The sequence below is a fragment of the Paroedura picta genome, chromosome 4 (genome assembly GCF_049243985.1).
Source record: "Paroedura picta isolate Pp20150507F chromosome 4, Ppicta_v3.0, whole genome shotgun sequence".
NCBI lineage: Eukaryota > Metazoa > Chordata > Lepidosauria > Squamata > Gekkonidae > Paroedura > Paroedura picta.
In genome coordinates this window covers 5,636,462-5,653,095 of record NC_135372.1, presented here as the reverse complement: position 1 = coordinate 5,653,095, position 16,634 = coordinate 5,636,462, and the positions used below count along the sequence as shown (strand labels likewise).

The following is a 16,634-nucleotide window of genomic DNA, read 5'->3' as shown; positions in this document are numbered from 1 at the left end:
TTCAAATGGAAATCTACATCATTAAACAAAAACAAAAACACCCCTAGGGGATAATGGTAGCTTTTTCTTTATACCTTTAGATATAACTGTAGCAATCGTATTCTAGAATTCTCCCTCTCTACTATGTCCCCACCAGATGCATATAAAATTGGCATTAGTAATTCTACATACCCAACAATCCCCATTAGTCCCTTGGCATATTTTGGCCAACAGGTAGGATGATAGGTGTCACTGATCCATCATTTTTGGTACATTTTCGTTGTCAGAAAAATGTACTGAGGAATTTAAACTACTTCTTAACGCTGGTAGCTGCATCTCTGGATTTATTGAGGGTTTCAGATCTTTTGTCCAGAGTTTTATGAGTGTTTTCTTCTATTTGCAATCAGCATCCAATGAAAAATTATATATCTTAGAGAATAAGAGATTTTATTTTATAGTGATTGCTAAAGGGTGAGCGTAGGTTGACTTGATACTCCCTACCCCCGCCACCCTGGCATAAACCTGTTATTCAACCTGCTGATTGCTAGTAAAGAAGAGCTTTATTATATCCCACCCAAAGGAGTCCCAAAGTGGCTTACAAACATCTTTCCCTTCCTTTCCCCACAACCTACCTTGTGAGGTAGGAAAGGCTGAGAGAGCTCTAACAGAGCTACTCTGTGAGAACTGCTGTAATAGAACTGTGAGTGGCCCAAGGTCACCCAGCTGGCTGTATGTGGAGGAGGAGTGGGGAATCAAACCCAGTTCTTCGTATTAGACTCTGCCACTCTTAACTACTAACACCATACTGACTCTCAAGGTTCTGTTCCATCCCTGTCTCCTATGAAATAAGTGTAGAGGGTATGTTTTCCATTCATCCCTAGAAGGAATTCTAGATGTAATATGAAAGGAGGATGAAATTTAGTTGTTTAGGGACAGAATTGGTGAAATTTCTTTCGGAATCCTGGAACCTGACTTTTGCTCTGTTTCATTCTATAAAAGAGGAACTTTGAATCATGTTCAGGATACCAGCTAGATCTTTTCTTGCTTGTATCAGGATGACCATCTTATTAAAACTTTATGCCCTGGTAGCCTAAGGTCTTGAATAAATCATATTATTTTAGCCAATTATGGTTCATTCTTCAAAACCTATCAGGTGGATTCTCATTTCAGCTTTACATAGTAGTGTTTGGGGAAAAAATATAACCTGAAGATACTGGAACCAAGGAATTTGCCCATGGCTTAAAGCTGATATCTCCTTCAATGATCCCCTAGTTATTTACCCCTCATTGATTAAGAGAAACAACTGCGTATAGAATGAGAGAGACAGAAACCTAACAATCTAGCTCAGTGGTTCTCAACCTCGAGGTCGGGACCCCTTTGGGGGTCGAATGACCCTTTCACAGGGGTCCTGCCAGGGTGAGCAGCTTTGCGGGATGGGGCACCACCACTGTTACCGCTCTTCCTGAAGGCGCCCGCCAATTTATATACAATTTATAGACAATTTATAAGCAATTTATATACAATCATGAACAATGGATCTTCACGCCATTGGTTTCGGTTTGGGGGGGGGGGGTCACCACAACATGAGGAACTGTATTAAAGGGTCACAGCATTGGGAAGGTTGAGAACTACTGATCTAGCTAGCTGTTGTCTGCAGTCATTCTTCTGATCAACAACTGTTCTGGAGGCAAGCAGGGAAAAAGAATACTCAAAAAGTAGGAAGTCTCCTGTTAAGCCAATCAGTACACTGGAGGAGATAATTTTAAAATCAAAAGGAAGTTCCCATCCTATCTAAATATACATCTCCTCTAATGCCCCCTGCAGGGCAACCTTTATATTCTGCTCAACTATGAACACTGCAGATCTCAAATATTCCAATGTTAGCAATACACAATAGTTGAAACTACTTTGCAAAACAATTTAATATTCTAGAGCATTTTCTTCCGCAGTTCTTCCGGCCAGAGTGCATTTCTTTCTGAGAAGGCAGGTCATGGAGTCCGTCACTTTGAGTCACCAGAAGCAGGGCCACATCGTCTGGACTGATCTTGTCTTCCGCATCCCCCCACACAGGCCACAAACTAAAGGTAGGGCCTGAGATGTCTCCCCTGTTCACTCTGCCCTAAAGGGTATTCTCAGTGTGGTTCTGTGAACTGCTCCCTCATAAACACTGGGCCCAGCACAAAAGTCCTTCTCATATCACAGCTGGCTCCTTTGCTTAGAAAGTAAGAGTGGGATTGGGATCCGAAGGACCATCCTCTCCCATATGTTTCTGTCTGGGGAATTAAGAACAGAGGGAGAGGCCCCCTGACTGTCACACTCATCAAAGAAGCTCCTTTGGAGGGTACAAAAGACGGGGCCTTTTCAGTGGTAGCCCCACAATTATAGAACACCTTCCTGAGGTAGAAGTGCCTGGCCTCCTCCGTTCTGCTCCTTAGGAGGCAGCTGAGGATGGTTCTATTTAGGACTGCATTGGATTACAGCCGTCCTAAGTGGTGATTTTAAATACTGCTTTTATGTGTTTTCATGGAATCTATTCTATGTGGGTAATAACTGTTGCATATTGGATAGATGGTTCACTCAATATTATTGTTTTGTTCCAGTTTCAAAGAAAGAAGCAAGAAGTCACAAATCTGCAACAGTGAATTTTGACCCCCGACCCTGTGTTTGCCAATTGGGCAAGAAGGAAAGGCAGAGGAAATCATCACACTGCCTTGCGGCCCGCATGGATTCTGTCCAAGACAAGGAGGTGGAAGAAGTCAAAGAACCTTCTCCACCACCATCCCATATTATGAACGAACCATCCCTTCCAAGAAACCTAGCTCTTAAAGAAAAGCACAAAGTGAAAAAGATTCTGGTTGACCTCAGGTCCATTCTGGAGAATGTGATGGAGCCCTCCGAAGAGAGATCAGAAGAGAGGGGCTTGCAAAATGATGCATGCTCTTCTTCAGACCTTGGAGATTCCAACGGCAAAGTTCTGGTTCCCCTAGAGGGATCTGAAGAGAAGGATCCCACAAACGATGAACGCCCTTCCTCAAATGCCAGAGACCCCATCAGTGAAGAACATGAGACAGAAACAACTGCTACAGATTCCAGAGATGGACCAACCAACCAGGGCATTTGGCCACCTCTCTCTGTGGACCCAGACAAAGAATTCAGCCTCGCTGTAAAGACCGGAAGGACTTCAAAAGGAATCTGCTCTCTGCCTGGCGAGACGATGCCACTCTGGAGTAATAACCTGCTGGCTGCCCAACCTTCTCAGCCAAACCTGACAACTCCCACTTTGTCCTCCAAGATAAGCGTACAACAGCCAGGCCTTCCAGAGACAGACAACACAAGATACCTAATCAGGGTATGTTTTGACTACTTGTATGTTCCATAAGCTTCCTACAGTTGGTTGCAGGAGAGGACACAGTTGTTTCTCAATGTGCATTTCTATAAATTCCACAGGTAATGGTTTTGCTTTCACTCCAAAGGTTGTGTGAATAATACAGCATTACTGATCTTGTACAAAAAAAGAAGTGTTGGAGTTTCCCAAAGGAGTCTCAAAGAGGCTTACAATCACCTTCTTCTCCCAATAACAGACATTCTGTAAGGTGGGGGGTGGTGAGAGAGTTCTGGCAGAGCTGCTTTGTGAGAACAGCTCTAACAGATCTGTGACTAGCTCCAAGTCACCCAGCTGACTGCATGTGGAGGAGGAACAGGAGAATCAAATCAAGCTCTCCAGATTAGAGGCGGTTGCTCTTAACTATGACACCACGCTGGTGTATACCCATTCTGCTGCAGAGAGTTCCACAGATGAGTTGAGCTTTCATATGTAGAGCCAGTTTGGTGTTGTGATTAGGAGTGCGGACTTCTAATCTGGTGAGCTGTCTTCGATTCTGCACTCTCCCACATAGAATCATAGAGTTGGAAGGGGCCATACAGGCCATCTAGTCCAACCCCCTGCTCAATGCAGGATCAGCCCAAAGCATCCTAAAGCATGCAGCCAGCTGGGTGACCTTGGGCTCACCACAGCGCTGATAAAGTTGTTCTGACCGAGCAGTGATATCAGGGCTCTCTCACCCTCACCCACCTCACAGGGTGTCTGTTTTGGGGAGAGGAAAGGGAAGGCAACTGTAGGCCGCTTTGAGTCTCTTTCGGGTAGAGAAAAGCGGCATATAAGAACCAACTCTTCTTTTCCTTCTCCTCCTACTCCTCCTCCTCCTCCAGATGTAGAGATGACAGCTTAAAAGGGGATTTAGGCAAATTTCTGGAGGAAGCCCATAAATGGCTGTTATTAAATGGACCAGAGAGACCCATCAGACGAAGTAGACAAGCAACAGAAACAAGCTCATGATGACAACATGCCAAAAGTTTATGAATTTTTCACCAAAGAGTCAAAACGAACTCGGCTTCGTTTCCCAACAAAACAGTCTTCCTCAGAGAACATACAAACACAATATGATATACTATTAATCAAACCATAAAAATATACTTATTTGTTCTAATACATGTCTATAAAATATATATTTCTATATTTATTAAATCAATTGGGTGGGACAATTGTGTCTGCTCTGGCCACTTGATCCCGATTTTTGAAGATTATATGAACCTGTAAGGTCCAAGTGATCCTATTAGGCAAAATTACCATGTGGCATAATAAAATTTATGGTGCACAATTAAGTGATGGTATAATGAATATTCACATTGGAATACATATCCTTGAATAAATATATTTTTATTTTAGATTTATCTTTCTTGTGTGCTGGTGCATGTGATAGGCGGTGAACTTCCCGTGACATTGACATGGAAAAGGCCAAATGCCACCTCACCAGCAATGCAGAAAGCCTCTCCGCTGAAATGAGCTTTAGGAAGCCACTAGCCTAAAGCATCTGTTCTGGAACCTGCCAAATGTTTTTAAGAAATGGGTGAGGCTTTTGCTTAGCAAGGCTTTTGATTGACTCTTGGAGGTTTTATTAGCTGAGGTTTTAAAATATATTGCTTTGGCAGCAGCTGCCACCACAGAACAAGGATCTTCACCAGCCTTTCTCAACTTTTTTACTGTTTAGAAACCTCTGAAACATTATTCAGGCTTCAAGAAACCCCAGATGTGGCACCATCATGCAGGATATAGTTGGGAAGCAGAGCTGTGGACACGCCCACATGGGGCCCCTCCCCTTCCACCCCCTCCAGGCTCATCATTGGCCATTTTGGGAGGGGCGGGTCGACCATATATGGGCATATATATGATAAATGTTTAACAAATTAAGAATATATAGTAACAATTAACTCCCACCCATCCAGGGCAAGAAACCTCAGGGTTTCAAAATGCTGAAAAACCCTGATCTGCACCCCGTGACTGAAGTCATGCTGTGGCAGCCATTTTGTGGCTGGCTTCTCCTCCTCCAGCGGCCATTTTATAGCAACCGTTTTGTTGCTCGCCTACCACGCTGTCTTAGAATCCAAAACATGCTTGCACGTTCCCAAAGGTTGGGGAACCCAGTTCTACCCTCGTTTGTTCTCCATTCCCTCCCTCCAGCCCAGCTCTCCTTCCCCAGAGTTCCAGCTTCCCACTCAGCTGCTCCTCCACAGGCTTCAAGAGACCACGACCAGGAAGGATCATCTGCTGATTGTGCAAGTGCTGCGTTCATTGCGTGAGGAGCTGCTAGCAGATAGCTCGGACTCGGAAGACAGGTAAAGCATTCTGTATAACAATGTCCTTGGATCCCTAATTGTTTGGCCTGAAGGCTTCAGTAGAGCTGCATCAAATCAGAGAGTATTCTTTTGAATAGCTTGACCACACCTAAATTTGCACAAAAACTGACTGAACCGTCTCTGGTTTCTTACTAGTCATGATTTGGCTGTTCCTAGCCATCAGACAGGGTTGCCAGCTACCAGAATGTAACTCGCAAAATGGGGTACACAGTATACTGTTGCTCTACAAAAGAGGAAAAACCACCATGTAATGACAACCCTTTACAGTAGGTTTCTCAACCATGGTTTCATGAAACCACGGGGTTTCCCAATGGCCCTGGAAGGGTTTCCCAAATGAGTGGGAGTTATAAACATTTATTGGGTGATTTTACCATATATGGGCATGTTGAGCCAATGGCCAGTGCTGGGCCTGGAGGGGCCCCAGGTAGGCATGTACACAGCTACGTTTCACAAAAAATATTCTACATGATTGTGCATCTTCCGGGAGTTCTTGAAGTACAAAGAACGTCTCAGGGATTTTGCACTGATAAAAAAGTCGAGAAAGTTTACCCAATGCTTTAAAAGAACACACATAACATTACAACTCTATAGAAGTGCAGTATAGCTGTAGGAATGCTGCTGGAAATAAAAAATCCAAGCAAGGAACTGGTAAAGCCTACATTTCCTTTGCACCTGTGATCCCCAACCTTTTACTGCAGAAGTGCTTAACTTTCTCAACTTTTTTACCGTTGAGAACGCCTGAAATATTCTTCAGGCTTCAAGAATCCCCCAGAAGAGGTGCGATTGTGCAGAATAGGGTTGGGAAGCAGAGCTGTGGACATGCCCCCCCCCTGGGGCCCCTCCCTTCCCCACCCCCTCCAGGCCCATCATTGGCCATTTGGGGTGGGGTGGGTCCACCTGGACATGACCATATATAGTCATATCACCCAATAAATGTTTAACAGATTTAAAATATATATATATATATTTAACAATTTTCAAAAAATTTATTAAAAATTAACTACCTTCCACCCATTTAGGAAACCCTTCCAGGGCCATCAAGAAACCCCAGTGTTTCATAAAAGCCTGCTTGAGGAAGCCTGGCCTAGAGCTCTCTAAATGACATTCATATCCTAATAATAATCTTCATGGATTTATTACAGAGTCACCTCTAAAACATGTAAAGGATTGTGAAGTAGGGGCAACCTGGGGTAGGTACAGTTTGTGCAAAGTTTTATATCACTACTAGGGGCATATCCACTCCAGCTTGGACCTACTTGTAGTGTTATGCTTGTTCTCTAAAAGCATTGGACAAAGCACCAGGTCACGGCTGGAGATCTCCTGGGATTACAACCAATCTCCAGGCAATAGGGCAGGGGTAGTCAAACTGCGGCCCTCCAGATGTCCATGGACTACAATCCCCAGGAGCCCCCTGCCAGCATTCGCTGGCAGGGGGCTCCTGGGAATTGCAGTCCATGGACATCTGGAGGGCCGCAGTTTGACTACCCCTGCAATAGGGAAACCAGGTGCTTTAGAAGGTGATCTCTAGTTGGGTTGTGCACTTCGGCTCAGTTTGGCCGCCTTGGTGATCACCAAAGCGGTGGGTAGGAGGCCAGCGCTGCAGTGCAGAGAGGAGGGGCGGTGGCAGCACGCCAGCCGGTGGCTGCACACAGGTGCAGACCTGTGCCTGTGTGTGGCCGCCGGCTGATGCACCACTAACACCACCACCCCTCCTCTCTGCACCGCTGCACTGGCCACCTTGGGCTGTGGTGATTGCTAAGGTGACCGAACCGAGCTGAAGCACACACCTCTGGTCTCTAGGGCATCATACCCTGCTCAAGTCTCCAGCCTGGCAACCCCAGCTATCAGAACTGACAGTCCTGCTTCAGACTAAGATTTAAGTGTCCACAGAGGACTGAAGAAGAGTTGGTTCTTATATGCCGTTTTTTCTCTACCCAAAGAAGTCTCAAAGCGGCTTATATTCACCTTCCCTTTCCTCTCCCCACAACAGACACCCTGTGAGGGAGGGGAGGCTGAGAGAGCCCTGATATCACTGCTCGGTCAAAACAGCTTGATCAATGCTGTGATGAGCCCAAGGTCACCCGGCTGGCAGGGAATCAAACCCGGCTCACCAGATCAGAAGTCTGCACTCCTAACCACTACACCAAACTGGGGCAGCAACAACATTTAGCACAGATGTCATTCCAGCAAAGGCTGCGGGTGAACAGAGGCCTGAAATACCCTCTCAAGGAGCCAGGGGTACAAACCCCACCGCTCCAGTCTCAGCCCCTGAATATTTGAAGGTGCTACCAACCTGAATGGCATGTTTTATATAGTGGTGTAATAACAATCATACCAGACTGGAAGCCATGGGCGCAGTGTTTTCACAGCCTTGCCCATTTTCAAAACTAACCGAGCTACCCTGATTTCTCCCAACACCTCCTGCACACTAAGTGGATCAGCCCTTGAGAGGTCTTTTGTAAACCAGACCTCACAATGGTCAGTGGGAGGTCTGACCTGCATATGGGAGACCAGACCACGGATCATGGGGCACAGTGCCCCCCGCAAACACTCCCCTGAGATTTCCCTTTTTCCATGCAGGGACAAATGGGACCGTCTCCCAGAGCTTCCAGTGGGCAACCCAGAGAAACAGCAGAAGCTACCTGCCAGAACCAGGAACCCGGCGGTCCCAAAGAGGAGGCCTGGCAAATTGATCTGGTGTAGCAGAATGGCCCGTGCTGTAGACTTGGGTTAGAAGGCCTCAAACCTTGGAGGTGCTGCAGAACTGGGAAAGAACATCCTCCATTGCTGGATGGGACTTAAAGGTCCATCTCATTTAGCTGCCTGTTTCCAACAGGGGTTTTTCTCAGGCACTTCTAGGAAGCTTACAAAGCCTTCTCATAGGAAAATTGCTTCTGGCTTTGGAGGCTCTAGCTTGACCTAGATCTTATCAATGCACAGGCCTATCCTCCAGGAAGTGAATCATAGAATCAGAGTTGGAAGGGACCTCCTGGGTCATCTAGTCCAACCCCCTGCACTATGCAGGACACTCACAACCCTCTCGCTCATCCACCATAACCTGCCACCCCCTTGAGCCTTCACAGAATCAGCCTCTCCGTCAGATGGCTATCCAGCCTCAGTTTAAAAAAATTTAAAGATGGAGAACCCACCACCTCCTGAGAAAGCCTGTTCCACTGAGAAACCGCTCTGTCAGGAACTCATTCCAGATGTTTAGATGGAATTTCTTTTGAATTAATTTCATCCCATTCATTCTGGTCTGTCCCACTGGGGCAAGAGAGAACAATTCTGCTCCATCCTTTATATGGGACCCTTTTAAATACTTGGTTATCAGATCCCCTCTCAGTCGTCTCCTCTCTAGGCTAAACAGACCAAGCTCCCCCAGCCTTTCTTCATATGTCTTGATCTCCAAACCCCTCACCATCTTTGTTGCCCTCCTCTGGACATGCTCCAGTTTGTCTACATCCCTCTTCAATTGGGGTGCCCAAAACTGAACACAGTACTCCAAGGGAGGCTGAACCGGAGCAGAGTAAAGTAGTACCATCACTTCCTGTGATCTGGACACGATACTCAGTTTGATACAGCCCCAAATCCTATTTGCCTTTTTAGCCACCGAGTCACACTGCTGACTCATGTTCATTGGATGGTCTACTAAGACTCCTAGATTCTTTTCGCATATACTACTGCTAAGAGAAGTCTCCCCCGTCCTATATTGGTATCTATGGTTTTTCCTACCTAAATGCAAAACTTTACATTTGTACCTATTGAATTTCATAACAGTTCTCGAGCCTATCAAGATCATCCTGTATTCTGATTCTGTCTTTTGTTGTGTTTCCTGCCCCTCCCAGTTTGGTATCATCTACAAATTTAGTAAGTATCCCCTCTAACCCCTCATCCAAATCATTTATAAATATGTTGAACAACACAGACTCCAGGACAGATCCCTGGGCTACTCCACTTGTCACTCTTCTCAAAGAGGATGCTGACCCATTAACAAGTACCCTCTGGGTACAATTTGTCAACCAGTTATTGACCCACCTGACAGCATTAGGATCCATACTGCATTTTACCAACTTGTCAACAAGATAGTTACTTGGATCCTTTTTTCTTTTCTTGAGGATGGGGATGGGGACAACATTTGCCCACCTCCAATCATCTGGCACCTCACCTGTTTTCCAAGTAGTGTCAAATAGACATAGGTTCAGAGATGATATCTGCAAGTTCTTTTAGTACCCCTGGATGCAATTCATCTGGCCCAGAAGACTTTGTTTCATTTAAAGATGCTAGTTGTTTATGGACGGCCCCTACAGTGAGTCAGCTCCTGAGATACCACTTTCTCCTTCTCCCAGCTCCAAGTGTTGCTGCCTCTGGCAGGCTGAGCCTCTTATAGCAGAGGTCTCCAACCCCCGGACCGCAGCCCGGTACCGGGCCGTTAAGGCCATGGTACCGGGCCGCCAGCGGCCGCGCCTGCCTTCCCCCCCCCCCCGCAGCGAGAGGGGGGGAAGAGTCAGGTGCAGCCGCTGGCACGCCAGCGACACAAACGCGCGCACGCGGAGCCGCCGCGCATGCGTGTTTGCACCCCCTGCTGGTGATAACGCGCACGTGCAGCTGTTCTGCGCAAGCGCGTTTACGTGCAGCTGCTGTGGCCGGGCCGCCGGCTCTCTCCCACCCTCGGAGGCGGTCCCCAACTACAAGAAGGTTGGGGACTGCCGTTTTATAGCACAAAGGCCCACTCAGCAGAGGGCGGAGCTAGCAGGCAGCTCCCAGTCAGCTTCTGAAATATCACTTCCTCCTTGCTTGCTTGTTTTTTTTTAAAGAAATTACCTAATTGCTCCCTTTGGCCTGGCAAGTGCTCTTGGGCTAAAGGGAGCACTTCCTAGGCTAAAAGGAGTGGGAAGCTCCCCCCTTACCGGTGGCGACAGGGCTTTGTGGCCCGCAGGGAGGCTGCAAACTCCCCTCCCGGCTCCCTCCCAGCAGGAGGGTACCCGCAGGCCGCAAAGCCCTGTCGCTGCCTCTCTCCTCGTGGGCGACAATGGAGGCTGCAGCCACAAGGCTTCTAGCAGGCAAGGAGGGAGGGAGGGAGCTGGAGGGGGAGGGCCAATCAGGATGGACCTGGATGGACAGGGCCCTGGACAGTCTCCTCCCAGGAGGCTGTTTCTCAAATATATTAGGGAGCGAAATAGCGTTAAGGATTATAGATGAACAGATTCCATTCCCATTTGGACCCTGCACTAACTATGATGTCCCCAAAATTATTGGTTGAAGGAACCGGCTCTGAGAGAAAAGTAATCTGTCCCCCCCCCCCCCCAAAAAAAAAAATGGTTTCAGCAGTAACAGTCACAAAATGGCAATTTGTACAAAAATTGCAGTGTTTCAAAGCGGGGCTATAGGGCATGGGTGAGGAAACCTTCCCGCTTCTGTTTCCCCAAAGGAAACCTGCCCTGTTGCCATCGCATACTGTCCCTTGCCCTGCAGGGATGCAAAGGGAAATTGCCCCGTGGGCGTGTAGGCATGAAGGAAGACTGGCACGTGGGAAAATACATGTTGTAAACCACCTCAAGCCCTATGGCAGAGAGGGAGTTTAGAAATTTAATGATACTTAAAAAGATACTGGTGCAAAGGTGCTTTTGTGGCTACAGAAAATAGAACATTACATATATCTTTATTAGAATGTAACTTGACCAAAGTCTCTGAGGCCAGGAGGCCTGATGAAGAAGAGTTGATTCTTAGATGCCACTTTTCTCTACCCGAAGGAGGCTCAAAAGTGGCTTACAGTCGCCTTCCCTTTCCTCTCCCCACAACAGACACCCTGTGGGGTGGGTGAGGCTGAGAGGGCCCTGATATCACTGCTCAATCAGAAGTTTTCTCAGTGCCCTGGCGAGCCCAAGGTCACCCAGCTGTCTGCACGTGGGGGAGTGCAGAATCGAACCCGGCATGCCTGATTAGAAGTCTACACTCCTAACCACTACACCAAACTGGCTCTCTATTAGCTCTTAAGTGAGAGAGTCATGTTCACTGTCTAAATTCCACCACCAGAAGATGGAAGATTCATTGCTGCCTTCCAGAAGCCTACTGTTATCTTCAGGGCTGCAACTGTTGCAGATCCAGGAATGTGCATATATGAAATATGTGCATCTAGAGCCATTCTCGAGGCGATTGCTTGAATATTGAATTCTAGCACCCTGTAACACCACCTCTTGTGGGGGGTGCTTCCCAGCCTATCAGTGTGGGTCGGAACAATCGCCCTGAGACGCTGACCAGCCCCAGGGGGCCAAGGTACTTGACGGTGATGCGTGGACCAGTGGAAAGGTGTGGACTGTAAAACATCAAGTTTGGAAAGTTATAAAAGATCCCACCTTGCTGGGAAGGAAGATCTGTATTTCAGTCCTTTTGCTGCTAAGCTCCCTATTTTGTGCAAAATATATTTTAATCTTTTGCTAGACTCTCGCCTGATTTTGGGATGATTGGTTTTATTACTGGTTTTGCCAAACCTTGCGCACACCTGGGTCTTAATTGTGTAAGCATGAATGCAAAGGAACAGAAAGTGATTTCAGCAGCACAGGAAAAGAGATAGAGAGCTACTTTTCCTTGCTTGCTTGGAAAGCGATCCAGCATTCCTGAGTGACACCCCCCCTTTTTTATGACGAGATTAAAGAAGCCAAAGAGAAATGACAAAACAGACGCTTGTAGACATGGACACCTTTGTTCAACGACACAGTTCAATGACACAAGGAAAGAGCTTGGCGCTCAGAGGCAAAAAAGCAGAGAGGTACATTTAAAGAGCAAACACGGTTAACTGGAACAGCAGCAGTTGCAATAGAGGCCTAGTTGAGGGACAAGCCAGCCTTCTGCCTTCCGGGTAGGGACCGGTTTACAGCCATGGTCAATGGACAGAAATCCCCCCTCCCTGTCCACCCTGCCTTTTACTACAGCCCAGCTTTGTAGAATGTGTTGGCAGGCTCTGCCCCCTATGGTTGTAAGGGTCTGGTGTGGTACCCACATGGTCCAGTTGCGGCACTGACTGTCCCAGCCTAGGCAGGCAACCCCCCCCCCCTCCCCGGCACTGACATGGGCCTATCGGTTGCCGCAAGCCAGGAGCGGGCACATGAACACGCTCATCCCCCTCAACTACACGGCCAAGGTTTACTTCAGCCTGTCAGAACTGTGCAGGTCTTGCCGCCTTGGCCCCACTGGCATCTCAGTGCGCAAGGCCTCCCTTCTGGCCCGTCCAGAGTTCCCGCAGCTCCACCTTACAGCCGAGATCCCGCAAGGCTGCTTTGGCCACGTCGTCACAGTCTCTGTGCGTCGTCCGGGCTTCCGTAATCAAGTTCTCCGCTCCCATCTCCAGGATGGGCTGGGAAAAGTCCCGGGTGCGGGATACAAGGTTGCGGATCAGCATGCAGGCTTGTTTCTGCAGGGAAGGGGAGAAGCAGTGGCTCAGTTGGCAGCCAGTCAAGTTCATCTTTATTAGCATTCAAAGGCACAACATGAATACCATGAAATCTGCACAGGCCACCAAAAGATTTCCATAGAACCACCAAGCAAAACCAAATGTAAATGGCAGAATTTGCACAGTGCAGTTGCGGCCATCACTCAAACTTAATCCAGTTACCTTTAAAATACCACACCCCTCCCATAAAAATCTCCAAATAACTAGAACTCAAGGGCATCCTGATAGATTCATATGGGCAGCTGGGTTGGTCTGAGGCATCCAACAAAGCTGATGGGCGATAGGTTCAGGATGGACAAAAGGAAATACTAATTTACACAGAGAGTGATGTAAATATGGAATTTGCTGACAGAGGAAGTTGTGATGGCCACAAGGATCAACAGCTTTAAAAAAGGGTTAGATAAGATTAATGGAGGATAAGTCTATTGATAGCTACTAGCCATGGTGCCTGGGGGAAATCTCCATATTCAAAGGTACTAGTCCTCTGAATACAGGAGCCAGGAGGCAACCTCACAGGAAGGCCTCAGCTTCTATCTCCTTTTGCTGGCCCTCCAGTGGGACTGGTTGACCTCTGTGTGAGGCAGGATGCTGGACTAGATGGACCCTCCCTGGTCTGATCCAGCAAGGCTCTTATTCCGTTCCTCTCAGGGGAAGGCCGAGGCCTCTCTGCCCTGTTGTTGGCCCTGCAGAGGGACTGGTTGGCCACTCAGTGAGGCAGGATGCTAGACTGGATGGGCCACTGGTCTGATCCAGCAGGGCTCTTCTGAAGTTCCTTGGCCTCTCTGCCCTGCTGTTGGCCACTGTGTGAGCCAGGATGCTGGACTAGGTGGACTATTGGCCTGATCCAGCAAAGCTCTTATGTTCAAGCATGGCCCAATACTACCACCAGGGGCTGAGGTCCAACTTGCTGCATCTCCAGTCTGTTGCTTTGTTACTTGTGCTGATTTGAAGATACTGTAACCTGCCTATTGTCATGGATGCACGTGGATATAGGAAGCTAGACTTTGTTATTTTACGGCTCCAATTCATTTGTGCATATGTTGGAGCCTGAACCGCTTTTTAAATTTCTTTTAATAAATTCTGTGCATGTGTCTGTACCCAGTCTCAGTCAAAGGAGATTTATTCCAGAGCCCCAGGTGTGGAAACAGGGGTATCAAACCATCCAGAAAAAGACATGGTGCATGGGAGACCCCCTGGTAGTGGGAAAAAACCTTTGACTTTCTTCAGACTTCTGTGGAACTGCAGAAGACGTGGCTAATACTTGCCGCTGCGTTTTATAAAATGATTCAAGACATTTTAATTGCATCATTTATTTTTAAGAGTCGCAAATCTTTTTAGATTAAAATTGCTTCCCACAGCCATACACAACACTACAGTCACACAGAAGAGAAGGTAGAAGCAATTAATAAAACCATCAGATTAATGTCAGCAACAGCATTTGCTTTGAAGCATACGCTGGCAGGGGCTCATGGGAATTGTAGTCCATGGACAAATGGAGGGACGCAGTTTGACTACCCCTGAACTAGATAAAACCCCAGTTCATGTTCCGCAAATGGTCTTAAAAGGAACAATGGGATTTCCCTAGCACTATATTCAAAATTAAAAACCGCATTAAAATCTGTGCAAATCCATCAGCCTCCACAATAACTAACATGTCAGAAGCCATTCAAGTTCCTTTTAGGTTGTGTTGAGATAGTTTCTCCTCCTTTGTGTGTCCTCATATTATTTTGAAGGACCTCAGGAATGTCTTTAAAGGAAAAAGAAAACCTAGAAACACAGCTGACACACACCAAGAAGACCCAGGGTTTGACCCCTGTGGAACTGCCTGAGACGAGGGCGGTGTGCTCCGGTGTGCTACGGCAAGCACCAAAGTTCCAAGGTGACAAGAGGTGTGGAGGGGGGGGGGCACTGGCAGCAGCACACCATCCGGTGCCAGCTCCACCTCTCCCCTCCGTGGCGCTGGCCCCCTCAGTCTTCGGTGCTCACCAAAGCACGCCAGAGCACGCAGCCCTACCTGAGACCGCTGGTCAATTTGGGCTGGCAGTTTTTAACCATATCTCCACCATACTCATTTTGCAGTGTTGTTATGAGGACAAGATGAACACACCTGCATGGAGTGCAGCTATGACTCAGTGGTACAGCATCTGCTTGGCATGCAGAAGATCCCAAGTTCAATGCCTGGCAGCTCCAATTACAAAAAGATCAAGTAGGAGGTGGTGGGACAGAGCAAGAAGTACTTTTCTCCCTTTCTCACATTGCAAGAACTCATTAACAAGCCTTAGGCTTAGAATAGATAAAAGGAAGTTCTCCTTCACCCAAGAGAGTAATTTACATGTAGAATTTACAGCTGCAGGAAGGGGTGGTGGCTACAAGCACAGACTGCTTCAGGAGGGGGCTGGATAAACATACGGAGCAGAGACCCATATGTGACTATGACCCACAAGGCAGAGATGGGACACTCTATCTGGGGCAGGGATGCTCTGAATTCTTGGTGCTTGGGGGCAGCAGTGAGACTTCTGGCCCTGCTGAAGGCTCCCGAGTTTCAGCCATGGTGTGACACAGTGTTCTGGACTGGATGAGCCATTGGCTCGATCCAGCATGGCTCCTCTTATATTCTTATATTCTTGGAAAAGCTGCAGGCAGCAGGAACAGAGGAAGACCCAATTTGAAATGGATTGACTCTATAGAAGAAGCTATGGCCCTCCGTTTGCAAGAAGCATTCATTCATGAGATTGCTGCGAGTCACAAGTAACTTGACAGCACTTAACACACACACACACACACAAGAGGCTGTTTGAAAGATCTCCACCTGAGACTGTGGAGAGCAGCTGAGTCAGCAATCCTGAATTTCATGTGTCTGTGTGTACCGATACAGACCTGAGCTCCTTGATGGAGAGCCAGAACATAAAACACATTTCTTAAAAATGTTAAAAACATTCCTGCAAGCAATGCTTGTGCCAATGGAGCTCCCAACCTAATTGGCCGAGGACTGTGATGTCATGTCCAAATGTTTAGCGAAGATAGCAATTTGCAGTCCAGCTTACATGGGGGGAAAGGAAGTTGTCAGGGGTAGGAAGAGGGCCTGGGAAGGGGGAAAAAACACCCTATAGAATTAATAGGGACTGGAGGAGCAAGCTCTACTGGTGAGCAGCAAGGAGGCGGCTTTGCAACTTGGAGAGAACAGAAAGTTGAGGGACAGGGGTGTGCACATGTAGCATCTAACCCCCAAAGGGTATTCCCCTGCTGCCACTTCCCCCAGTCCTCTGTTGGAGGACTGTTTTTCCCTTGCCACTGCATGAGGCAGGAAGGGCAGAAGCCCAACAGCTGCAGGGGATGCCCCCCGATCAAACACTGCCCGCCAGTACCTGAACGGTGACTTCTCTAGGATGCATCTTCATGGCCTGCAGTGCTGCCAAGGCCCCTCCACCTTCCATGATGACACGGCAGTTCTCTGGCTTGCGTAAGGCCAGCATGCACAGAGCTGCACAGCTCTGTTCGCACACCTGGAGGCAGG

General features: G+C 47.6%; 1 protein-coding gene across 2 annotated transcripts in view; it reads right to left on the bottom strand.

Moving 5' to 3' along the window:
• Positions 1 to 12,354: 12,354 nt before the first annotated feature.
• The window catches only part of ARMC6 (armadillo repeat containing 6), a 28,675-nt gene continuing 24,395 nt past the window's right edge, over positions 12,355 to 16,634 (bottom strand). For both annotated transcript variants that reach the window (XM_077331652.1, XM_077331650.1), the window contains 2 exons: positions 16,486 to 16,623; positions 12,355 to 13,081 (listed from right to left, as the gene is read on the bottom strand). In XM_077331652.1, coding sequence (XP_077187767.1) covers positions 12,869 to 13,081; positions 16,486 to 16,623 — 351 coding nt within the window. In that variant the 3' untranslated portion in view covers positions 12,355 to 12,868. The remainder of the gene's footprint in view (positions 13,082 to 16,485; positions 16,624 to 16,634) is intronic.